The sequence below is a fragment of the Hylobates moloch genome, unplaced genomic scaffold, assembly GCF_009828535.3.
Source record: "Hylobates moloch isolate HMO894 unplaced genomic scaffold, HMol_V3 SCAFFOLD_17, whole genome shotgun sequence".
Taxonomy (NCBI): domain Eukaryota; kingdom Metazoa; phylum Chordata; class Mammalia; order Primates; family Hylobatidae; genus Hylobates; species Hylobates moloch.
Window position 1 is genome coordinate 12,600,979 of NW_026652292.1, and position 26,197 is coordinate 12,627,175.

General features: G+C 41.2%; 1 protein-coding gene across 1 annotated transcript in view; it reads right to left on the reverse strand.

Moving 5' to 3' along the window:
- Nucleotides 1-26,197, reverse strand: part of DNAH5 (dynein axonemal heavy chain 5) — a 329,923-nt gene that overhangs the window by 10,181 nt on the left and 293,545 nt on the right. The window contains exons 72-79 of the mRNA XM_058430225.1: nt 20,675-20,920; nt 18,571-18,790; nt 17,003-17,208; nt 16,171-16,374; nt 14,053-14,268; nt 8,127-8,339; nt 788-940; nt 147-378 (exon numbers count right to left, since the gene is read on the reverse strand). Of these exons, the coding sequence (XP_058286208.1) occupies nt 147-378; nt 788-940; nt 8,127-8,339; nt 14,053-14,268; nt 16,171-16,374; nt 17,003-17,208; nt 18,571-18,790; nt 20,675-20,920 (1,690 nt within the window). The remainder of the gene's footprint in view (nt 1-146; nt 379-787; nt 941-8,126; nt 8,340-14,052; nt 14,269-16,170; nt 16,375-17,002; nt 17,209-18,570; nt 18,791-20,674; nt 20,921-26,197) is intronic.

Sequence of the window (26,197 nt, forward strand, 5' to 3'; positions counted from 1 at the left end):
CCCATTAAAGATGGGTGTGAATCTAAAGCTAACTGATAAGAGAGTAAAATCTCTACTACGTGATAACAAAAATAATGAAATCCTGTGTTGATAATGTCATCCAAACGAACAATGCGAGCCCTTACTGAAGGTACAAGACAACTTACTATTGTTTTCTGCATAAATCCTTATGACAGGCATCAACTCAAAGAGCACTTTTGGCTTTGATTCAATGAGTTTCATGTTCCTCTTGTCCCAGCCAGCACCTTCAAGATATAAGCCATAGACATAGACACCCTCTGTGGGAGGGGCAGAAACGTCATCCTTCATCCATTTGGTGACTTCATTGCAAAGCACCATACTGTCCAGAGCCCAGCCTTTGTTGGCCCGAGTTATTTCCTATTCAGGGCATCAAAAGATGAATGGAGCAGTTAGAAGTTTGTCTTAATAGAAAGAGCATAACAATAATGAAAGCTTGGCTCCAAATCACTCTAACTCGAAGGAAGTACAATAGTATTTAAAGAATTAGCAAGATTCTCTCAGAAAAAAAAAACCACATCCTAATTTAGCTATGTCTACTTTAAAAAGAAATACCAAATCAAATACAAAAATAAGAAATAAATATTTTGAAAGTCGAGTTAGCAGCCTGAGAATAACTGGCTGGGATTTATATTCATGACAATGTAACTGCTAGTACCAAAAAGAGACAGTCATTCTCTGTCTTATTATAGTCTTTAAAACTATAATGAAAGAAAATCCTGTGGAGGAAAATTATAATAACACAACAGGTGCAGATCAGAGCTCTTACCTGTCGCATTGCAGTTAAAAATCCCTGGGGGTTAAAAAAACCTGTCATCCAAAAGCAGTGAGGTCGGCCATTGAAAACCCACGAGGTAAACTGGCTATTTCTTTCTATAAGTTCAGTAAACCAGAAACCCAGCGTACTAGAAACCCAAGAAGCCTGCAATTAAGACATTAAAACAATTAATTGATATAAGTTTAATACTGCAGTGTAAACCAGCTATCTTCACTGAAAAAAAAAAAGATGAAATATCAATTTCACTTTTATAATGAAAAACGTCCCTAAGTCATGAATTTTCCCTGGATTCTGGCATAAGCGTTTCAAATTATTCTTTCTCCTTAATAAAAGTAATGCTAAGATATGACAGAATATGCTAGTCATCAATTCACAGAGCTGTTCAAGATATCTAATGTCAATTGAATCACTTTCCATGTACCAATATATTCATCACTGATTCTGCTGTAAAGGAATCAAAACAATTTATTGGATTAAATGTAAAGGCTTTCATCATTTTTCCTTAGGTTACAATTTCGGTCTATAACACATAAAAAATGATTTTTATTTACCTAAATATGCTCACGGTTTATCAAGATAAATAAACACTTTAAAATAGATCCCATGGATAATAAGTTGAAGAAGACTTGCTACACTTAATTTTAATGGGGTAAACAACAGTTATTTTCCAGAATGTTTGTCCCTTTAGAATACATTTTTATTTCCTCTCTTGAAGGAGCAAAAAATGGAAACCCAAGACTCTTTATCATCCACAAACTATTTGCATTTATTGCTTCTGACTTTCTCCCTGAATTCACCTGTGGAGCTTCCATTATGACAACTGGCATGAATATGTCATTAATGTCATCAGCAGCAGCAGTGTAAGGTATCTTCAAATCATAGATTATAACATTTTACTGTAATTGCAATATTTTATGTGTGAATAAAGGTAGTAATCAACCTGGGTATAACACTTGAATTTCAAATACCTTAAGAATTAATTTGCCTATTTTTCAAGAGTTATTGAGGTTCCAAAGTCTGATAATAAGCTGAGAAGAATAAAAACCTGAACAAAATGATCATAATTTAAGAATTAAATCACTCATTGTCTGCTATCTTTATAGGTCTATTAACTAAAAGAGATGTGTGTTTATACTACGTTCCGTCTGAGGGCAGAGGGAGGCGCTAACGAGAGAGTGCCCCTGACAGAGATTCCTGTTCCAGAGCCTCCCAGGTCCTACCGAGGTGGGTGATCTGGTTTGGTAGGGAAGGAACTCACAATGGCCAGTGATCTGGAAGAATCTCCCTCTGTCCTTGGCAATGAGAAGAGGCAATTCAGACAGAAAACTCTCTGGCATGGACAATGGATTTATTAAAGATGAGAAGGAAATAAAGGGGTCTGGTCAAAGCTGATTCTGAGTCTCTAAGCTATGTGATGAGAGGGATGGAGGGTGGTGTCATCAAATAACATGGAGAAGACAACAAGAAGCAGTCCTACTCACTATATGCTGCCTGCAGAACTCACTGCCTCGTAATCTGCTGAAGCCCTGGATGACATACCTGAGGCTCAGCACTAAACAAGTCCTACCACCTTCCCATTTAGCCAAGTAACCTACAGAGGCCAACCCTCTATCCTCCCACCCACCAACCTCACGTCTGTATGCTGCCCTCTCTGTGCAGCCCCCAACCTGACGCAATCCCCCTCTGTCCTTGGCAATAAGAAGGGGCAAGCCCCCCTCCCAAGCCTTTCCACTCTACCTTCAGCATCATCAGTGCCATGATCAGAAAACTCTTCTAGATCCTCCACCTCATTCTGGAACATTCTCTCCATCCCTTCTCTTAACTGAGGTCTGCCCCGCACCCCACACCCTCTACCCAGAACAGACTGCTTCCCTCACAGCCTTCTCCAAATGTAGGCTACTACTTTCCTCATACTCAACAACCCTCAGGGCCAGGAGAAGAGGAGGTGACCTTGTCGTTTCTGACTGTTATTGTCAGATCATCACGCTATATCATTCTCTTCCTTTGAGTCTCGTGCCATCTGGACATACTATCCTTACCCCTTCTTGTTTCTATCACCTACTCGTCACTTCCTCTTATTCACGAAGGAATTTGGCTCCTGATTTACTCTTCTACACAATCCCCCAAATAATCATGAGGATGATGACTATGATAGTGTTGGTGGTGTTGGTGGTGGTGATGATGGTGGTGATGGTGGAGGCAGTAACTGGTGGTGACAGTGGTGGTGATGGTCGTAGTGGTGATGGTGGTGAAGGCAGTAATGGTGGCTGTGGTGGTGACAGTGGTGGTGATGGTCGTAGTGGTGATGGTGGGAAGGCAGTAATGGTGGCTGTGGTGGTGACAGTGGTGGTGATGGTCATAGTGGTGATGGTGACAGTGGTGGTGATGGTCATAGTGGTGATGGTGGCTGTGGTGGCAATGGTGGTGGTGGTGCAGTTTTGCTATTAATAATCACAAGCACTCACATAGCACTGGCCACGAGCCAGGCGCTATTCTAAGCACTTCACACAGGTCAACTCATTTAATCCTCACAATAATGCTAGGAATTATATAATGCTATTATTTCCCTTTTACAGATAAGGAAACTGAGGCACAACAAGGCAACTAGCGTACCCCAAGTTAGCCCATAAGAGACATGATTTGAACCTGGGTATTCTGGCCAAGTAAGTGCACACTCAAAACCCATATACTGCCTTTATTTACTTTCATTAATCTTTCTAGGTGACTTCAGCATCCATTTGAATGATGCATTTAACATTTTACTATCTTATCTCATGACCCTCTGCTCTCTAATGACCCTGATGTCCATTCCATTTTATTCCTCTGCTCCCATGCTCTCATGTTAAACTTTGTCATCCTCAAACACTAGCCTGTTAGGAGATGCATTTTTTTCCACTCCTATATTTCCTTCTGTGGGGAGAGAGCTCCTTTCATATAACATTCCAAGATCCTTGACCCTCTCATTCTCCCCACTCCCAGGAGGTAAAGAAATTCATCTGGTTTCTGGCTGTTTCAGAGACAGGTTCTGCTCATCAGATGTCCCATGTGCCCTCACATGCAGTTAGGTTGGGTCCAAGGCTCTAGTTCTGATCCACAGACTGTGAATGAAAGTGGCATGGGTCACTTCCTAATCCAGAAAGTCTAGACCTGGGGTGCCATGTCCACCTCCCTTCCCTCTGCTGTGATGACTTCAGAGGCCACATGCTCCAGGTGGTACAGCTCCCAGACGACAAGGCCTCCATAATGACGGTCCCAGAGTAAGTGTGTGGAGCCAAGGATGCACCCAGCTGGTGAGGGGCATAAGGAAGTAGGGTGCAGCTATAACAGCAGCTCCTGAAGTATGATCAGTGACTTAGCACTAGGGCAGCAGGAGGTTGGAGAAGCCATAGCAGCGGTGGAAAGATAGAGATACAGTTAGGAAGCCCAGCCAGCCAGCCCCTTCTGCTTTTATTACTGGGGGTAGCAGGGGGAAAGGGACCACACACTCTCTTCTGCTCCCACACTCTCTTGTGCTCCTGCACACTCTCGCTTCACAGGGAAGTCTCTGTCTAGTGTAGTGCTGCTGGTGGGTAAGTCTGTCTAATTCCAAAAACTGTTTTTAAAACCCCAAAACTCACCTTCCAGCAAATAGAAGTCACATTGTTCAATATCAGCTTTATCAGTAAATGTTCTCTAAGCTGCACTACTCCTTTTCTGCCATTTAATTGCTTTGGAACTCAGGCGGAGAAAAGAGCTAGCTATTTAGCCGCCTTAAGAAATCCAACATGCACCACCCCCATTCCACATTCCATTCTTTAACCACAACTTCCACTTCCAGTTCACTTGTTCAAGGACAGTCCTTTGACCTAAGCATGGTATCCGGTTCTTTGGTTCCATGATTTTCACCTCATCCATAAATTTTGTCCCATCTCCATTATGCTAGGTGAAATAAGCCAGGCACAGAAAGGCAAATATTGCATCATCTCACTTATATGTGGAGCCTGAAAGAGTTAAACTCATAGAAATAGAGAGTAGAATGGTGGTTACCAGAGACTAGAGGGTGGGGTGAGGAGGGAGGGAATAGGAAGTTGTTGATCAAAGGGTATAAAATTTCAGTTAGATAGAAGTACGTTCAAAAGATCTATTGTACAACAAGGTGACTATAGTTTATAGCAATAGACCGTTTTTTGTTTTTTTTTGAAAGGGAGTCTCGCTCTGTCACCCAGGCTGGAGTGCAATGGCGCGACCTTGGCTCACTGCAAGCTCCGCCTCCCAGGTTCATGCCATTCCCCTGCCTCAGCCTCCCGAGTGGCTGGGACTACAGGCGCATGCCGCCACACCCAGCTAATTTTTTGTATTTTTTTTAGTAGAGACAGGGTTTCACCATGTTAGCCAGGATGGTCTCGATCTCCTGACCTCATGATCTGCCCGCCTTGGCCTCCCAAAGTGCTGGGATTACAGGCATGAGCCACCGCGCCTGGCTGCAATGGACTGTATTCTTGAAAATTGCTGAGAGTGGCTTTTAGGTCTGAACCACAAGAAAATGTTAATTAAGTATGTGAGGTAATGCCTATGTTAATCAGCCCAGCTTAGCCATTCTACAGCATACACATCTTTCAGAACAACATGTAGCACACCATAAATATATATAATTTTTGTCAAGTAAAATAAATTTTAAAATAAGTCTTTAACAGTTTTTGTCCCATCTCCTCTCCTCTCATCTTCACCTTCCATCATTATAATCTCCCCGTTGAGAATGGCTCCCATGACCTAGCTACCTCTCCCACTATGGGTTGAATTGTGTCCCCTCAAAACCACACATTGAAGTCCTAACCCCCAGCACCTAACAACATGATCTTATGTGGGAACAGGGTCTTTACAGAGGAAATCAAGTGAAAATGAGGGAATAAGGGTGACCCTAATCCAATATGTTGCTGTCCTTATAAAAAGGGGAAATTCAGACACAGAGACAGATGTGCATAGAGGGAAGATGATGTGAATGTACACAGGGCAAAGAAAGTCATATCTTCATATCTTCACAAGACAAAGGGAGAGACCGGACTAGGACTGCCACAAGCCAAGGAGCTCCTGGGTCCACCAGAAGGTGGAATGAAGCAAAGAAGGATGCTCTCCTAGACACTCTGAAGGGAGCACAGCTGGCCAACAGTTCTATTTTGGACTTGCCACCTCCAGAATTGCAAGAAAACAAACTTCTGTTGCTTAAGCCACCCAGTAGGTAGAACTTTGTTATGGCAGTCAAAAAATCCTACCACACCTGCCACTGCACTCTCCGGGTGGGTGTCCAGCACAGAAGCTCCTCAAGTATCTACCTTCGCAGGCCTACTCCTGGCAGTTGAAGCCAGCTGGAGGCAATGCACACCTGTGAAGGCTGGTTTCATTCCCATGCATAACTTGAGATCTCAAAGGGTGAATCCTGTTGCCTTTCCATGCCTGCATTTCTGTCTTGGTTTCCCCCTCCTTCCAACCTTTAGGTGTAGCAGGACAAGTGAATGAGGAAGTGGAGCAGAAGTGAAAATCTAGGGAGCAGGGACATTGGGAGTGACCTGTCAGGTCAGCCCTGCTTGGGTTCATGCTGTGGGTGTGGAGTCCCCCAGACAATGGCACGAGTCAGATGGAAAGGAAGCCATGGAGCAGATCCAGATTTTCCCAAGAAATAGGTTATAGAAGACAGCTACACCTCCCACCCTTTTCCTATGTATTTTTTCCCCATAATTAATCTTAGCAACTTCACTTACATCTCCCCATAACATGGGTGTGCATACACATCAGACACACACACACACACACACACACACACACACACACACACACACAGAAATACAGAACAAGGAGAAGAATACCATTTAGGCTCCATCCCTTCAAATGTCCTCTACTAAAATACACTTATTTTCCTACTTACAAAGACACTCAGGAACTCATTTTACTTTTTCAAGTGAAAAATTATTCCTTAAAACTGTATCTGTCTTTAGCACAATTACTAACAAGTAACCAGTGAGCATGCTGTTAAATTCTTATCCTCTTATTTTGATATATATATACTACATACTGTATTTACAGATATAGTGATACCAGAGGGGGGCAGGGAAGTGCTGGGTAGAGAAGGGCAGGGTCCCTGGCGAAGGCTCCACCCTCAGGCTTGTGGCCACAGACCTAAGTGAGAACGGGCACTCTTGTTTTCGTGCCCAAATGTTGCATTTTCCAAGACCACTCTGGCCCACCATGCCCCCCATCCTGTACCCATATAAACCCAAGAGACCACAGCGGGCACACACACAAGTGGCTGGATGTCGAGAGGAGTAGAAGCGCCGAAGGGCACACTGACATACACCAGCAGATACCGGCAGGACCAACAGACACCGCTGACAGCGGGACAACGTGGAATTTGCCCAGGCATGGTCAGAGAAGAGTCCGGTCACTGGGCGGCCCAACTCCAGGGGAAGACCACCTTCCCACTCCATCCCCCTTCTGGCTCCCCATCCACCTTGCTGAGAGCAACTTCCATCACTCAATAAAACCTTGCACCCACCCTCTAAGCCCACATGTGAGGCAATTTTTCCAGTACACTAGAGCAAGAACCAAGGAAACAGAAAGCCCTCTGTCCTTGCGATAAAGAAGAGGGTCTAATTGAGCTGATTAACGTAAGCCATCTGCAGATGGCAAAACCGAAAGAGTACACTGTAACACACGCCCATTCGGGAGCTGTAAACACTCAACCCTAGACACTGCCATGGGGTTGGAGCCCCCAAAACAGTCCCCACAACCTGCCCCTCTGCATGCTCCCCCTAGGGATTTGAGCAGCAGGGCACGGAAAACCCAGCCACACCCCTGTCACATGCCCTGCGAGGGGGATAAGGAACTCCTCCCATTTCCACAGCATATAGCAGAAACTTTTTCTTTTTCTTTTTCTTTTGGTGTGACTTTTGATGTTAGGGTGAGGCATGTTTCCTTCTATAAAACCAACATCATGGGCTTTGGAGTCCAGGAGGTTGGGTTTAAATTCTGATTCTTGGACTACTTAGATGTGTAATCTGAGAAAAGACTTAACCTGTCCCAACCTTAAGTTTCTCATCTGTAAAATAAGAGCAGTAAAATAAAAAATTTAAGCAAAATAACGCATGTAAATGTCCTAGCAGAGAACCTGATTCATGGGATTCGCTAAAAAAAAACTTCCTTCCCTACCTATGGTCTAAAAATACAGGGCTATAAGGGGCTTAGTCCCTATGCAAAAGAATCATGTTGAGTAAATTATCCTTTCACGCTTTCCACTTGCCAATTACAACTCTTCACAATAATAGGTGAACAGGCAGAATAACAGCAGGCTTATACATACTTTTTTCCACCAAGCAGGGATTCTAGCATCAAACATGCAATCCAATGCATCTCGCAGATTTTCGCTCATGATGATGGTGCCATCAATAGCAAGTTTCAGCTCAGTGAGGGTGCTGCGGACAAGGCTAAGTACCCTTTGCATTCTGTCTATTTCCTGCCTGAGGAAAATGTTCATAGGCTGGAATGGCCCCATCTTCTGCAGCCTCTCTTTTACCTGCCATGGAAACATTCAAAGCACATGTTAACAATTAGCTACTAAGGATTTTATAGACCTGGTACCCTGGGGCCTCTGAACAGGCCCAAGTTGTTACTATTCCATAAGCTTCTATTTTATTGCATGGCAAAAAAAAAAAAAAAAGAAAAGAAAACAGAAAAAATATCTGTTAGATGACCAGCCCGAAGTTTCATGCCACGTGGGAAGGAACAAGCAGCCGTGAATTCACAGAAGAATGTTAACTGCATGACCACAACCATGCAGTCTTCCAAATAGCAAATGCACTTATTGGGAAACTCCCTTTCTGCCAATCCGAGCTCCTTCAAACCCACATGTGGACACACACAAGCAAACATGTACACACACACAACCATTCTGCTGGCTATCTCAAAAAACTAGAATTCTCTTTTAAGAGCTTTCTGTTTTTTTCCATCAAAGCATCCATCCATCCCCCCATCCATTCATTATCATCCTACAAGTATTTATTGAGAGTCTTCTATGTATCAGATATTGTGCTAGGCTGAGTTGCTATAACCTAAGGTAGCACTGACAAATTCAACAAAAGGATGGAGACTCTCCTAACTCCTGCTACTTACCATGTTTATTTATGTAGTTATCATTCTATTTTTAGACATTTTTATCACTTCCTAACTATTTCAATCCCTGTTAGACATGAATGACGCCTTTCCTGATCCTGTAATGAAGAGTGCTTATGAAAGCTGATAACAGTATTGATTTTTCTCCAAGCAAGTTATCACAGGTTATTCCAGGGACATTATCCCCTTGACTAAAGGTCCTTAAGTTCAGTCTGTAGTATTAGCAGCCAAAATTGCCTGCCTAGTAGAAAACAGTGGGGTATAAAAGACACAAAACGCTACAAGATTCCTCTTGAAAATGAGGCACAAAAGGGAAAAATACAAAGAAATAGGGCGGCTCTGTGTTAGAAGCACTAAATGATTGTCCGGGTCATCTCTTAAAACTGTATGGAAAATCAGCTACCTCTTAGTCTTCGTTTAATCAAAGATTTTTATTTTTTTATTTTTTATTTTGTAAATTTTTAAAAAATTTTTGTGAGAGCGTATGTAATTGAATTGTTTGTAACTCAAAGGATAGTTGAAGATTTTAAAAATTACTATCAGGATAACTCTTTCCACAATACTAATTAAGATGTCAAAAAAGAAAACAATTGGAGGAGGGAGAGAAGACTAGATTGCAGCTCCGACTCAGACAGACAGCAGTGTTCGGAGGCCTGCATTGTGAACATGAGCTCCGGATCGACTCCAAGAACAAAGCAGCAATCCCAAGAGTGCCCACAGACTCTGTGAAGGAGGCGGGCTGCTCCTGCAGGACCCAGGAGACACCCCAAATACTGTGAGTGCCCCAACTGCAGAAGTGGGAAACGGAGCGCCTCCTCTCCTGAACACACATCCCCACTGAAGAAACTGAAGCAGCCACAGCAAGACAAGCCCAAGGAGAGGCTGAGCTCAGACACATCTAGCCTTGCCCCCACCTGGTGGTCCTTCCCTACACACCCTCGTAGCGGAAGACAAAGGGCATATAATCTTGGGAGTTCTAGAGCCCCGCCTATTGCCAGTTTCTCTTCATACTACCACAGCTGATGCTCTCTGGAAAGCACCACCTCCTGACAGGAGGTCAACCAGCACAAAAATAGAGCATTAAACCACGAAAGCTAAGAACCCTCACGGAGTCCATTGCACCCCACTGCCAGCTCCGCCAGAACAAATGCTGCTATCCGCAGCTACGAGACCCACAGACAGGGTTCACATCACAAGACTCTGTGCAGACAACCCCCAGTACCAGCCCAGAGCCAGGTAGACTTGCTGGGTGGCTAGACCCAGAAGAGAGACAACAATCACCACAGCTTGGCTCACAGGAAGCCACATCCATAGGAAAAGGGGGAGACTACTACATCAAGGGAACAGCCTGTGGGACAAAAGAATCTGAACAACAGCCTTCAGCCTAAGACCTTCTCTCTGACATAGCCTACTCAAACGAGAAGGAACCAGAAAACCAACTCTGGTAATATGACAAAAATTGACATTCTAATGTCACACCTCAAGGAACTAGAGAAACAAGAAGAAACCAAACCCAAACCCAGCAGAAGAAAGGAAATAACCAAGATCAGAGCAGAACTAAATGAAATTGAAACAAAACAAAGCAATACAAAAGGCAAATGAAACAAAAAGCTGGTTCTTTGAAAAGATAAATAAAATTGATAGACCATTAGCAAGATTCACCAAGAAAAGAAGAGGGAAAACCCAAATAACCTCACTAAGAAACAAAACAGGTGATATTACAACTGACACCACTGAAATACAAAAGGTCATTCAAGGCTATTATGAACACCTTTACACACATAAACCAGAAAACCTAGAAGAGATGGGTAAATTCCTGGAAAAATACAGCCCTCCTAGCTTTTATCAGGAAGAATTACATAACTCTGAACAGACCAATAACAGGCAGTGAGACTGAAATGATAATTTAAAAATTACCAACATAAAAAAGTCCAAGACCAGAAGGATTCACAGCAGAATTCTACTAGACATTCAAAGAAGAATTGGTACCAATTCTTTCGACACTATTCTACAAGATAGAGAAAGAAGAAACCCTCCTTAATTCATTCCATGAAGCCAGCATCACCCTAATACCAAAATCAGGAAAGGACATACCCAAAAAAGAAAACTACAGACTGACATCCTTGATGAACATAGATGATAAAATCCTTAACAAAATACTAGCTAACTGAATCCAAAAACATATCAAAAAGATAATCCAGCATGATCAAGTGGCTTTCATACCAGGGATGCAGGGATGATTTAACATAGTCAAGTCAATAAATGTGATACACCACATAAACAGAATTAAAAACAAAAATCACATGATCATCCCAATACATGCAGAAAAAGCATTTGACAAAATCCAGCATCGCTCTATGATTAAAAGTCTCAACAAAATCAGCATACAAGGGACATACCTCAATGTAATAAAAGCCATCTACGACAAACCCACAACCAACATAATATTGAATGGGGAAAAGTTGAAAGCATTCCCTCTGAGAACCAGAACAAGACAAGGATGCCCACTCTCACCATCCTCTTCAACATAGTACTGGAAGTCCTAGCCAGAGCTCAGTCAAGAGAAATAAATAAAGGGCATCCAAATCAGTAAAGAGGAAGTCAAACTGTCACTGCTTGCTGATGATATGATAGTTTACCTTGAAAATCCTAAAGACTCCTCCAGAAAGCTCTTGGAACTGATAAAAGAAATCAGCAAAGTTTCTTGATACAAGATTAATGTACACAAATCAGTAGCTCTTCTATACCAACAGTGACCAAGTGGAGAATCAAATCAAGAATGCAACCCCTTTTACAATAGCTGCAAAAAAATAAAATACTTAGGAATATATGTAACCAAGAAGTCAAAAGACCTCTACAATGAAAACTACAAAACACTGCTGAAAGAAATCACAGACAACACAAACAAATGGAAACACATTTCATGCTCATGGATGGGTAGAATCAATATTGTGAAAATGACCACGCTGCCAAAAGCAATCTACAAATTCAATGCAATCCCAATCAAAATACCACCATCATTCTTCAAAGAATGAGAAAAAACAATTCTAAAATTCATATGGAACCAAAAAAGAGCCTGCCTAGCCAAAGCAAGACTAACCACAAAGAATAAATCAGGAGACATCATACAACATGGTACTGGTATAAAAATAGGCACATAGACCAACTGAATAGAACAGAGAACCCAGAAATAAACCCAAATACTTACAGCCAATTGATCTTCAACAAAGCAAACAAACACCTAAAGTGGGGAAAGGACACCCTTTTCAAAAAATGGTGATGGGATAATTGGCTAGTCACATGTATAAGAATAAAACTGGACCCTCATCTCTCACCTTACACAAAAATCAACTCAAGATGGATTAAGGACTTAAATCTAAGACCTGAAACTACAAAAATTCTAGACAATAACATTGGAAAAACCCTTCTAGACATCAGCTTAGGCAAGGATTTCATAACCAAGAACTCAAAAGCAAATGCAATAACAACAAAGATATATAGTTGGGACAAAATTAAACTAAAGAGCTTTTGCATGGCAAAAGGAACAGTCAGCAAAGTGAACAAACAACCCACAGAGTGGGAGAAAAATCTTCACAATCTATACATCTGAAAAAGAACTAATATCCAGAATCACAACAAACTCAAATCAGTAAGAGAAAAACAAACACTCCCATCCAAAAGTGGGCTAAGGATATGAATAGACAATTCTGAAAAGAAGATATACAAGTGGCCAACAAACATATGAAAAAAATGCTCAGCATCACTAATGATCAGGGAAATGCAAATCAAAACCACAATGAGATACCACCTCACTCCTGCAAGAATGACCACAATCAAAAAATCAAAAAACAGTAGATGTTGGCATGGATGCAGTGAACAAGGAACACTTCCACACTGCTGGTGGGAATGTAAACTAGTACAGCCACTACGGAAAACAGTGTGAAGATTCCTTTAAAAAGTAGAACTACCATTCGATCCAGCAATCCCACTACTGGGTATCAACCCAGAAGAAAAGAAGTAATTCTACAAAAAAGATACTTGCACATGCATGTTTACAGCAGCACAATTCACAATTGCAAAATTGTGGAACTAACCCATCAATTAACGAATGTATAAAGTGTGGTGTGTGTGTATACATATACATATATATATGTATATGTTGGTATATATATACACATATATATATATATATATATACACGATGGAATACTACTCAGCCATAAAAAGGAATGAATTAACAGCATTTGCAGCGATATGGATGAGATTGAGAAATATTATCCTAAGTGAAGTAACTCAGGAATGGAAAACCAAACATCATATGTTCTCACTGATATGTGGGAGCTAAGCTATGAGGACGCAAAGGCATAAGAATGATACAACGGACTTTGGGGACTTGGGGGGAAGAGTGTGAGGGGGGCAAGGAATAAAAGATTTCAAATATGGTGCATTGCATACTGCTTAGGTGATGTGTGCACCAATAGCTCACAAATCACCACTAAAGAACTTACTCATGTAACCAAACACCATCTGCACCCCAATAACTCATGAAAAAAAATTTTTTAAAATTAATTCAATTTAAAAAGATGTCAAAAAATTAACTTTCATCATCATAAATTTGTTTGGAAACTACTTACAGACTAAAAAATATCAATTTTCAAAACCAGTGAGATGAAGAAGCTGCAGAGGTAATGATATAAATGTAGACTCTCTGAAATAAAGAAGGTCTGAATTTTAAGGTGTGCATTAAACTACATAAAAAGTATTTTTAAAATAATGAGGTGTTTTAATAATACTTTGCTTTCTTTTGAACAAATGGCAATGTAAAGTACCTCAGGGAAGGTTCAGAAAAGCAGTCCTAACCCATCAGTACACACTTGTAAATCAATCATAAGTATTAATATTCTCAACAGATTTCCTTATGGTTTATATATTGAAAAGATTACATTACATTCACGGATGCAAAAACTTCTTTTTCTGGTTCTTTAAGAAGCCGGTTTTTAAAATAATGTTTTTTAATTTCAGGAAAATTATTTTTTGCCTTTCTTTCTTCTTTCTCACTCTCCCAGCTGAAGATATGCAACCCCAGCTGACATTTTGTCAGGATTTCATCAACTTACTTCAAAGGGGACATAGTCTGGGGGCAGCTTCTCCAGCATATCATCAGCCAGCCGGGCCACCACCGCCTCCCGGGTCTCATCCCCTCCACCAGAGCTGTCCTTGGGTTGGATGCCTAGGATGGTGTCCAGCACGTCCTTGGCCAGCTTGCTCTGGTAGGTGATGTCAGCATTGGGGTGCAGTCCAAACACCTCTGGGCTGTCGTAGGCAGGCAAACTCTGAACAACAAACACCCCAGATAAGCACAGACTGCCAACATAAGCACCATCTAAATTACACTATCTTAGGAAACAAAAATGCTTTTATGAGGATATGCATTTACTTAAGTCTTACTGGTGTCAAGCTACACACCTCAATAATTTCTCCAGAAAAGAATCAAAAGTTTCCTTAAAAAAAAAAAAAAAAATAACATTGAGAAACAGACAGTAGGCTCATGGCTCTTTACAGTCTGCACCTCAAACAAAATGTAGTCAAAGAGAGACTGTCTTGTTATACAATATGAGATAGAAAGGGAGCTGTGGATTGGTGTTTTGCTTTCTGACAGTCTAATTGACTTCAAACCAGTTGTCCAAATCAATGTTGTATAACTAATGTTTATTATCTTTAGAAGATACCAGGAAATGACAGCTTTAGTAATCGTGGTCCAAATAAAGGCAGCAGGTGGGAGTTGTACCCTCCCAGGGAAAAGAGACTAGGAAAAGAGAGAAACTGAAAAATCAACAGAGTCAGAGAGAAAAACAGAGACAGAGATGGTGTGGGACACAGGCAGAAGAAGGATAAGCAGGCAAAAAGATCCCCCAACCGTTTGAAAAAAAGGAAAATTTACTGACAATTTGACACATATTTCTATGTATGAATCTTATCCTTAACTTAATTATTGTCATACTCATATTTCCCTCCCTTCCTCTCCCTCATTTTATTCCCTCTTGCATAATGTCTTCTTATGAGCTACCTCAAATGCACTGTGAGATGGGGTGTATATAAAAATATATGTACAGGCACCCCTAAATTTATATCTTCATGGCCACTTTTCTTATTCAGTGCTGATGATTTAAAGATACATGCAGTACCGTAAGACAAATATATTTGCTGATTTGAATTAATAAAAATGCAGGGGTGGTAATATATGATAAACTCATTACATTTATATATCAAAACAACAGGTAAATATACTGATAAATTTAGCCCTCTGGGGCTGTTATGTTTTAGTTTGTTTACTCTGAGATAAATCTTAGATAGAGACCAAAGAGACTGCTAAATAATGATATAATTAATTTTAGGTATAGAGAAAGGAGACGCAGTCATCTTGAAAAATCAGAATTTTTTCCCCACCTATTCCCAAATTGCCTGTAGAAATCTACCTGTTCCTTCTTATGTCAGTGCTTCTCAGCCAGGGACAATTTTGCCCCCCAGAGGACATCTGGCAATTTCAGGAGACATTTGTGGTTCTTACAACTGGGTATGGGGTTGTTATTGGCATCCTGTGGATAGAGGCCAGGGATGCTGCTAAACAGCCTGTGTTTTAAACAGCCAGGGATGCTGCTAAACAGCACAGGCCAGCCCCCTACAACAGAGAATGATCCAACCCTGAATATCAGTAGTGCCAAGGCTGAGAAATCCTGTCTTAGAGGAAACTCTTACACAAAGCAGCTTTCCGGACAGATCCATAGGCTGTCCATTAGGCCAGGGTTAAGGAACAGATGTCATGGGGTTTGTCGAATGGATTGGAAAACAGAACAAATTGAGTCTAGAAGCTGCCTTTGCCCTACTGCTGTGACAGCCAAAGTTTCACAGACAGAGAACTCCAGGTGATCTGTGTAGGTCTCCTAGTTCTAAATCTGCCTAATCTATCATCTTCCTCAAAGAAAATTCCTCCCTGGGGCATTAAAAAAGATGGTGGATGGAAACACGATTCACACAAAACACACACTCAGAACAAACATAAACATTTTAATCAGCTGTTGAGTATAAAAATATGAAGAAAGGCTTCACAGCAAAAGCATTAGTATATATCACCATTAAAATGTATTGTAAAAGCAATATAGACAGTGTAATTAATATCCAAAACTCAAATGGCTACAGATATTTGCTCTATGCATAAAATTCTGAAGTTAACAAACCTGGATATACTGAAGATAGTTATCCACTGTGCTGCATTTTGGAATATTGTATCCTTGGTAAAAACTGAAATCTGGTCCAAACATATTTTCACTGAACCAAACCTTAGCAAATGTGTTCAACAATCTCTTATCATAGTCGTCAGTGACTCTGCCTCCATATTGAATCTCTCCTATCATGTAGCGGATGGTGGTCCAGGAGACGCCCTGGGAAAATTTATAGAATAATTATGTAGAACTGACTACTGTTGTATTATTATTTCCCTGCCAAGCCACACCCATGTATTCAGTTTCAACATCATTCTTTCAGCCAGTCATTCGTCATCAGTACCGTAAAGAGAAAGTGCAGAAAGAAAAGTAAAAAGGTAAAGAAGAGTAGTTACTCAATGCTCATGTCTATGATTTGAAATAGACTTCCTTGATGCATTCGTATGTTTTCATACTTCAATATAAATAGAAAATAGTGTTTGCTTTTTGAGGGTATTGAGGCAGTTCTTTAGAAAGCACACACTTCAAACTGATCTGGACTCCCATTTTCATTTTCTAGGATTTTGAAGAACAAGCTTCCCCACCCACACCCCCTAAGAACAGGCCCCTTGAGGCTGTCTTCTTTGGAATGTCAACTTGCTTTTGAGAAATAAAATAATAATCAAAATTTGACCAATTTTTCCTGAAATCAAGAGGCAAGTGTGACCCAACTTGCTATGACTTAAAGATGACTTTGCAAGCACAGCAAATTCTCTTATATGATTTACCCCAAAGCTCGGAGGTCCTGTGAGCCTGATGGCCCAAGCCCACAGCCACCAGGGGCACGAGGCGGCATGCACAGCAGTACCTTTTTGACATCCATGTCATCCAAGTGGTTTTGGATGAACTGCACAGTGGCATTAAAGTCTGCTTGGTTAAATTCATAGGGGATATTCCACCCCAGGGCACCGAACTTGCGCCTCTCCTGGACAGTGGAGTGCAGGAAAGCCACTGCATACAGCATGGGCTTCCACTGGGACCCGGAGTTCGCGTCCAGCAGGTCTTGGCTCACACCTGTTGTGGTCAGTTGGGTGAAAAATGTATCATCTCTCAAATGTCTTTATTTTCTACTACTTTTATAAGTAATCATTTTTGTAAATCCCTGATACTAAAATTCACTTATTTGGATTATTTTTATGATACTCATGTGACAATAATAATTTAACTTTTGGGTGTCCAGAGACCATTTCTCTCTGAAAAATCTTCAAAGAGACTTTGGGGAGGGGAGGACCTTGCTAACATGGGTCAAGTTCCTGCCAATCTAACAAGATCATGTGGGGGTAAAATCAAGACGGAAGGGTAATGACAGTTTAATAAATTCTGCCACTATTACTATAACTACTACTCTATTATTATTACTGTTGTTTTGAGCATATACTTGGGGCATATACTTTTAACTAATTTTATATTATTAATATAGCATATATAGAAGCCCTTTGCACCTGAGTACATGCTCCAAATAATAATGATTGATACATATGCATATACTATATTGTATATATAATTAGATTTATTTATTTATTTTTTACTGCCATTATTCTTCCACCTCTCTTTCATCCCCACATTATCTTATACATTGGCAGGAATTTGAGCCTTGTTAGCAACTCTCCAAAAGTCTCTTTGCAGGTTTCCCAGATTGAAATACAATAATTATATTTACTATGGTTATCAAATACATGATTTTAGTTACAAGTTATTTCATTTCTCCTGGAGAGATTCTACTGTCCCTATTTTATATATGAGAAAATTGAAACTCAGGTTATTTGACTGACTTGCACCCAAGAGAACAAAGTAATTATCAACAGCGAGGGCCAGAATCAGGATTTCTGACTGAAAGTTCCATGTTCTTTTCATGACCGCAAGCCCCATACATAAAGCTATGAAACAGAGGAAGCAATGGCCAAGAGAGCGACCTCAGCGCCAGTCATGAGGGGGGCATTTGGGCCTGAGTTTGCTGCCACTGGATTTTTAACTTAGCTACCTTCTGACATATGGCCCTAATGAAAGGCAGGCAGGCATGACTTTCATTCAGACTCTCCTCTTGGAAGAGACTAATGTACTACTTTAAGTATGGAGCACAAAGACCATAAATGACAAATTGTTCATTTTTGATATTAATTATGTCTAGCTGGAGAACAGCATGAGCTTAAATAGGGCAGTACTGGGAAAACAGGAAACCAGAAGGTGGGAATCATGAGCTCTGACTCTTTCACACTGCCGGGGCATATTCACAAAAGAGGACCATCACCTCCCCATCAGGTTAAACAGTAGGACTATTTGCTACAACTGTATCCTAGCTAATCCTTTTATAATTTTTTCAGGAAAACAATTTCGGTAAGAAAACTCCTGTAGACTTGGAAGTATTTCTGGACTCACCACCATATGTTCTCTTCAGTCCTGCCCGGAGGCCCTGTGGAGGGTCATTGGCAAATTTAATGGACATCTGAAGGAGTGTAATGGGAAACTGCTTATGAACCTCGGTGGTTATCCAGAGGCGGAACGCATCATGTACAAGCTCAGTTTCTATGATTATGTCCATCAGCTCATCCATGAAATCAAGTCCCAGATGGCAGTTCTGCAGAAGTGCCCATCCTCCCTGTCAATAGCAGTAAACGGAAATTAGGTGGTTTTGTATCTCACCCAAATTCTAAATTATTACATTCTTTAGAAATTAAGTAATTAAAATTTAATAGAAAAACACTAACCATTTTAAATTAATCTAGGTCAAATCTAAGAAAACAAAAATGTTTAATTGAGATAAGCTATTTTCTTTTAGTCCATGCATTTGTTCCAGTATATACTAGTATGCAATTGTACCAATACTATATGGTCACAATCATGAATATAATCAAAGTTAAACATAAAAGGACTTCCAAGTAAAGATGGCTGATTGAAAACATCCATTTAACTCAGATCCCTCCCCAAATTCCATTAAAACTACAATGAAGAAAATTTTTAAAGGCATGAACTCTTAAGGACAATGACAGAGAGAGTGAAGGCATTATCACTAACATTCAAAAGAGGTTCAAGAAAGTTGAATCCCAAGCTAGCATTCAAGGAAAGCTGAGATGCAACCTGATTTATACCACATAACTCCCCAAATTCTGCCTGCCTTAATGAAAAATGAGAAGTTGATTTTCTACAGAAGGCAAAACAGGGTCTAGACTGGAGGATACCAGCACATTGAGGGAATCGGTACCACACTGAAACCAGGTGAAAGAATGATTGCCTGCTGAATTTTGAGACCTGCTACTTCCTGCCTCCCACTAGTTCTCAGAATCCTGGCAACAGTGCATACACCCTTTAGAATGTGGAACAACCTTCCCTGGGAATCTGACCACACTAAGAAGAGCAAGAGCCTTAGAAAATAATAAGCCATATCTTTTGCCTGAATTATACCGTAAGTATAGGAAGGTCTTTGTGTAATGCAACTCAGGCAAAATTGGGGGTCATGTAACAATAATTTCCTCAATATCTAATCTATAAAATATTTTTGCTAAAATCACCTACGAGATCCAGATGATAATCTTGAGGTGTTTTTCTATAACCCGTCTTAGATCACTGACTAGAGCTGCACGAGTTGTCTTTCAAAAAGAAAAAAAAAACAACAAGCACTAGATCTAAAGTCTTAGCAGACTTACATGTAAAACTGATAATTTAGAGATTTCACATTTCCTTTATATTTTCTTCAGAAATTTACAGTACTGCTGAATAAGTTATCTAAACTTTACCCTTTGAAAATTTCAATTGACACCGTCCACAATTCAAAACAAAAAGGAAATTCAATATAAAACACAGCAGCTACAAAAAGACTTTAGTTTCTCTCTTTCATCCAGCATAGAAGTGAACCCTGACCTGAGTTTCCTTTTTTTTGTATTTTGCTTTGTTTTGGTTTTTGAGAAAGTGTCTTGTTCTGTCACCCAGGCTGGACTGCAGTGACTGCAGCCTCTACCTTCCCAGATCAAGTGATCCTCCCACCTCGGACTCCAAAGTAGATGGGACCACAGGCACAGGCCACCACGTCCAGCTAATTTTTTTTTTTGTAAAGATGGGGTCTATGTTGCCCAAGCTGGTCTTGAACTCCTGAGCTCAAGCAATCCTTAGCCTTGGCCTCCCAAAGTGCTGAGGTTACAGTTGTGAGGCATCGCACCCAGGTGATCTAAACTTCTTAGGTGAGAACTCTGATGTTCCATCTTCACCCACAGAATCCCATTTCTTTGGGATTCCATTCTCTGCATTAAATGTTTTGTTTTCATCTTACTGAGCAGACCATCCACTTTGCTATCCTTGGGTAGTTGATTTATTTGCCACATTGCCTCAAAAGTTTTAATGTTAGCTTAAATTTTAAAAAAGTACTGTTTAGTAAACAGCAGGCAGCATGTAAATTTAAACTCCTAATGATTTATATTTTTCTTCTGCATTGCTATTCCATAACCTGTAATATAAACAGCACGGCACAAAAGTAGACATTCAGCCTTACGTTCGCCATGGTCTGCTGCAAGAGCTTCCGAGCATGGACCTCCTGGCCCTGGCCCATGGATACATAACGGGTTTCTATTTTTAATCTCTTCCCCAAGGCAATGATGGAATCTGTGGGGTCTGAGCCCACAGACAGGAGACAGATGAGTGGCGTCCGTGGATCAGATTCCTCCCACGTCTTCTCCAAGTCTAGAATAACACCTTCTGCATATTTTTCTCCCATGGAGTCCACGATGTACTTGCGGGCCTGCCAAAAACAGTATACAAGTCAGCAAAAGTCGTTCCAACTCTTTCATGTAGATAATGTAGTGTGGTTTCCAAAATTCATTTTTGTAATTATCTCAGTGATGTTCACAGCAACCCTGTCAGGGAAACAGCGTAGAAACTGTTTTTCATATTTGTTTGTTTATATCTCCATTCTATAGGCGGGAAGACTGTGTTGCTTACCCAGTACAAAATCAGACAGTCAAAAGAACCAAAGTTGTATGACTCCTGGTTTGAAACCCATTTCAATATACTGGTTGCTTCCTGCTAGACCAGAAAATAAAAATATTGGGAAACTATTGTTTAGGATGCTCTAAGGCAAATATATATGCATTTAAATAATCAACTAAGCAACACAATACCTGCAATGTAATGGGTACTGATTAAATAGATAATTATTGAGTGACTATTTGCATGAAACGTATTGGATATTTGTTGAATGAATGAATTAGTTTTTAAAGATTTAATCCATAATCTCTCTCATCATTGTCGTCATTCCTTCCCATATTTGGCTCATCCCTTTTGCTGTTAATTTTGTTTTGAATGAAATCTATACTCAAAATATCACAGATTTTGTCAACTTTATTACAACCATAGAAAAAAATTCTGGTAACAACAAAGTACTTTTTCAAATGAGGTAAAAGTTATAATTTATTTTTCAACAAATGGTATTGTGAATATGATCTTTAGCCTATATTCTCCACCTTCTAAATAATTAAATTCCCTCAAAAACATTTTTCCTCCTATTCTGGTGGTCTTCTTCCACCTTAGATGGGTAAAACCCAAGTTTCTTTCCCCAGCAGCATTCCCCACAATAATCATTTTCACATAACTTAGGCGTGGGTGCAACATGACCTGTAACTCTCCCAAGGGCTAGGTAGGTGAGCCTCCCCACTCCAATTCCCAGAGAAACACAAAACAGCTTCAGATGGAGCTTCCTTTGAATCAGACAGGTTTCAGATAGACCTGGACCAAAGGGGAGGCAGAGCTGGTTCAGTCACTATCCTTGACTTTAAAACATCAGAGTTTGATTTTCAGCCAGTAATGTGGGCTCATCCCTCATCTTCGATATCTTGCTATCCCCTGTTCACCCTCAAAATGTACCCCAAGCATCTGAGCTTACAAATTGGTGTGACATTTCCCACTTGTGTTTGCCCTCTTTGTGGGTTACAATGAGAGAGAAGTGGCCACCACAGAGGAATCTCCTGGCTTACAATATCCTCTCATAGCTTGGTAAGAGAGGTAAAATGGGTGCCACATGAGTCTAGACTGTTGAACGACTGGCTTGGTCTTACTTTCTGATTCTATCTGGTGTGTGGAGACTTCTCAAACAAGCTCATACAGCCAGGTAAAGAGTGTCTGAAAATTGGTCACCATGGAACGTCCATCTTCCTCATAAGAGTGCAAAACACAAAAAGAGGAGCATTCACATTCCCTAACTCATACCAGCTAATTCAGAAACAGCTGGACCATTTTACTGTGGATCTCTTCTCGTTCTTCTAAAGTCATAATCCTCCTCATAATGTCCATTCCCCCATACCAATGGCAGATTAAGAGGCATGCCAACTTTGTAGAATACACAGGATTTCTGCCTTGGCAACTATTTCTAGATGGCTTTGGGGAAAGACCTGTACCTGGTTTCCCAAAGGAACAAGAAATGGTGGTCGGGCCCTCTTTGACAGGACTAGGCCACTGGCAATGAAATGACCAAACAGCACCTGGGCCCCTCACTCACAGAGAGGCTCTCCCCTTCCGACCTTCCTCTTTGTTAGTTCAGTGCCTGGGAGGTTTTGAGGAGGTGAATTTCAGTCCAGTTGAATTTGAGGCACAGGATGCTATTTATTTTCATACCTCTCAATACTTTTTCTAGGTTGGGCAGATCCAATATCTAAATCTCTAACTTGTATATAAAAGCCTACATATTTTTCTACAGCCTCTGGCAGGTGTTTAAGAAGTTTGCCTGACATGTTCTTTGACTTCCCCAAATGTCTACTCCATGTACACATTCAGTCACAGTCACTGAAGCAGGGAGTCCTGTGATCAGGAAGGACTCAAAGGCTGGACACTGAGGCATTCCACAGCTGCAGCTGTTTCTCAGCCACATGTTCCGCCATCACTGCAACATCTCTATAGTGCAACTCATCAAGATTCAAGTACTTTCTACCCTAGGGTAGCAAGAGGCTCAACATGGCCAGTTCTGCCATATAACTCATCATTGACCCAGTTCAGGTATTATTATCCAAGCCATGAGCTAACATGCTAGAATACTAAGGGGCCACATGGTAAATATTTTAGACTTTGGTGGCCAAATCATCTCTACTGCAACTATTCAACTCTGCCATTGTTGCACAAAAGCAGTCGTAGGCACACAAATAAAAAGCATGGCTATGTTCCAATAAATTGTTAGAGACACTGAAATGTGAATGTTATACAATCTTCACTTATCACAAAATATTAGTCTTCTGGTGATTTTTTTCAGGCATTTAAAAATTTAATTCTTAAGTCACCAGCTGTGCATAAACAGACAGTGGGCCAGATGTTGTTGGCAGGCCCTAGTTTGCCAACCTCTGGAATAGATAACAACAGGGAAGGCGGCTTCACTTATGTCTGAAGAAAGGACCTTTGGTCATAATTCCAGTTCCTGGGCAGGGACATTATTAAATAGGGTCACAGTCATGGTTCAAATTGGCTCCAAGCCTAAGGGTTTGTAATGAGTCTGTGGGGCAAATATGTAATATGCAAGGATGCTCAGCAATCCCAGGGAAGGCCCCACTGCGGTAGGCGGATCTGAAAACACACATGCATGCATTAGAAAGAGTACATTTCTTCATCTTCTTTTCTTCAACTTCAACCCAAACCCTGCATTATCTCACCAGCCAGCAGGACAATGATTCCAGGCATTACTCGGTCTCCCCATCTTCTCAAAGTCTTGGGAGCCCATCCCTTCCACCAGTGTGCCCTGGATGCAGGACACGGGGTCAAAGGAAATTATTTTGGAGATTCGAGATTTAAGGACTGCCCTGCTGTGTTTCAGACGTGCATAGGGCCTACTATTCCTTTCTTTTGGCCAATTTCTCCCTTCTGGAATGGTAATATTTACCGAATGCCTTACTACCATTGTATCTTGGGAGTAAATAATGTGTTTTGATTTTACAGGCTCACAGGTGGGAGGAGAGGAGTCTCAGAGAGACTTAGGACTTTGGACTTGATGCTGTAACAAGACTTTGGGGGACGGTTAGGAAGAGATGATTGTATTTTGCAATGTAAGAAGGACATGAGATTTGAGGGGCCATGGGAGGAATAATGTAGTTTGAATGTTTGCCCCCTTCAAATCTCATGTTGAAATGTAATCCCCAGTGATGAAAGTGGGGCCTGGTGGGAGGTGTTTGGGTCATAGAGGTGAGTTCCTCATGAATGGCTTGGTGCTGTACTCATGATAGTGAGTGAGTTCTTCCCAGATCTGGTTGTTTAAAAGTATGCAGCATCTCCCCACCACTCTCTTGCTTTGGCTCTCGCCATATGACATGCCAGCTCCTCCTTCACCTTCTGCCATGATTGAAAGTTTCCTGAAGCCTCACCAGAAGCTGAGCAGATGCCAGCCCCATGCTTCCTGTACAACCTGCAGAACCATGAGCCAACTAAACCTATTTTCTTTATAAATTACCCAGTCTCAGGTATTTATTTATAGCAATGCACAAACTAAAAAACCATGTTAGATAATTCACCTCATGCAACAGATATAAACCTTGGTCCATGACCCTCTCCTCTGTCCCAGGCAGTACAACAGGTTTTAGGAACAGATCAGTGAACAAATGGCCCAGCCCTTATGAAGCTTGCCCCCAACCTCCATGCCAGGATGAGACATACATTGAGCAAGTAACAGCAAAATAACTAGTTTGAAGGATTTATGACTTGCAGGGTGACACGAAAGTATGCAACTGATTAATCTTGCAGGAATATGTCAGAGAAGGCTCCCTTGTGAAAGAAGTATTTAAGCTGTTGCTTGGATGATGAGTGGGATTTATTGAGGCAAAGAGGACAGCTAAGTGGGTCAGAGCATGTGCATTCTATGCAGAAGAAACATATGCAGAGACCATGAAGCAGCAAAGAGCAAGTCACTGGCTAGGGACAGTAGGACACCTGTAATAACTGATGTAAGAGTTAATTCAGGTGTGGCAAGCCAGGCTTCTGCACAGCCTGCCAGCCTTTAAAGAAAGCCAACACGCCATTGTGGAGTGCTGCATTTTCATACACTGCTCTTCACACAACTCTGCAGAACTTGTTCATCCCAATATGTGGTCCCAATGCAACAGATTCAGCCTTTAAATGGGGGAGAAAACGAACAAATAACCTGCATACCTGTGCCAACCACCCTTTGTTGAGTATGTGTTTTTTGAGATGGGGTCTCGCCCTGGCACCTAGCTAGGCTGGGTGCAGTGGCACGATCTCAGCTCACTGCAAGTTCCACTTTCCAAATTCAAGCGATTCTCCTGCCTCAGCCTCCCAAGTAGCTGGCATTACAGATGCCGCCACCATGCCTGGCTAATTTTTGTATTTTTAGCAGAAATGGGGTTTCACCATGTTGGCCAGGCTGGTCTTGAACTTCTGACCTCGTGATCCACCTGCCTCAGCCCCCCAAAGTGCTGGGATTACAGGTGTGAGCCACCACGCCTGGCCTGTTGAGGATTTTTAAGACACAAATGTGTAACTCTCAAGAGACACACTCTGACAGTGCAGCATTTTTGCAATCAGGCATGCACAGATGTGCACAGTCACACTCAGCCAAAATGCAGAGAATAAGAAATGCATATAGCCTGATGCTGCCTGTGGGGAATGGGATTGAGTAGACCTACTAATATGCTTCCCAGAAAGTTGTCAGGTTGAAAATCACAAAAGGATTCTAAAAGGAGAATAAGAACTTGAGAGGAGAGAACATTTACCCAACAGGCCTTGTAAACCTTGTTTAGGACCTGGGCACTATAAGGGCCATGGGCAGATACTGCAGGACTTGAAAAGCCAATGAATGGCACCATCTTTGCATTTCTTCTAGCGTGTGCAGAGTAGACCAGAGTATACAAGAAGAAATATAAGGAGAACAGGTATGAGGCCATGGCTGCGGTAAGTCCAGGGATCGGAGAAGCCGGGATGAAGATAAAGTTACAAAAAAGAGTTACTTAAATTTCAGCATTGAAGCAAATACAGCTTTCTATAGAAAAAAGATAAGAAAGAGACTACTCAAACATTTCTTTCCACACTGTCC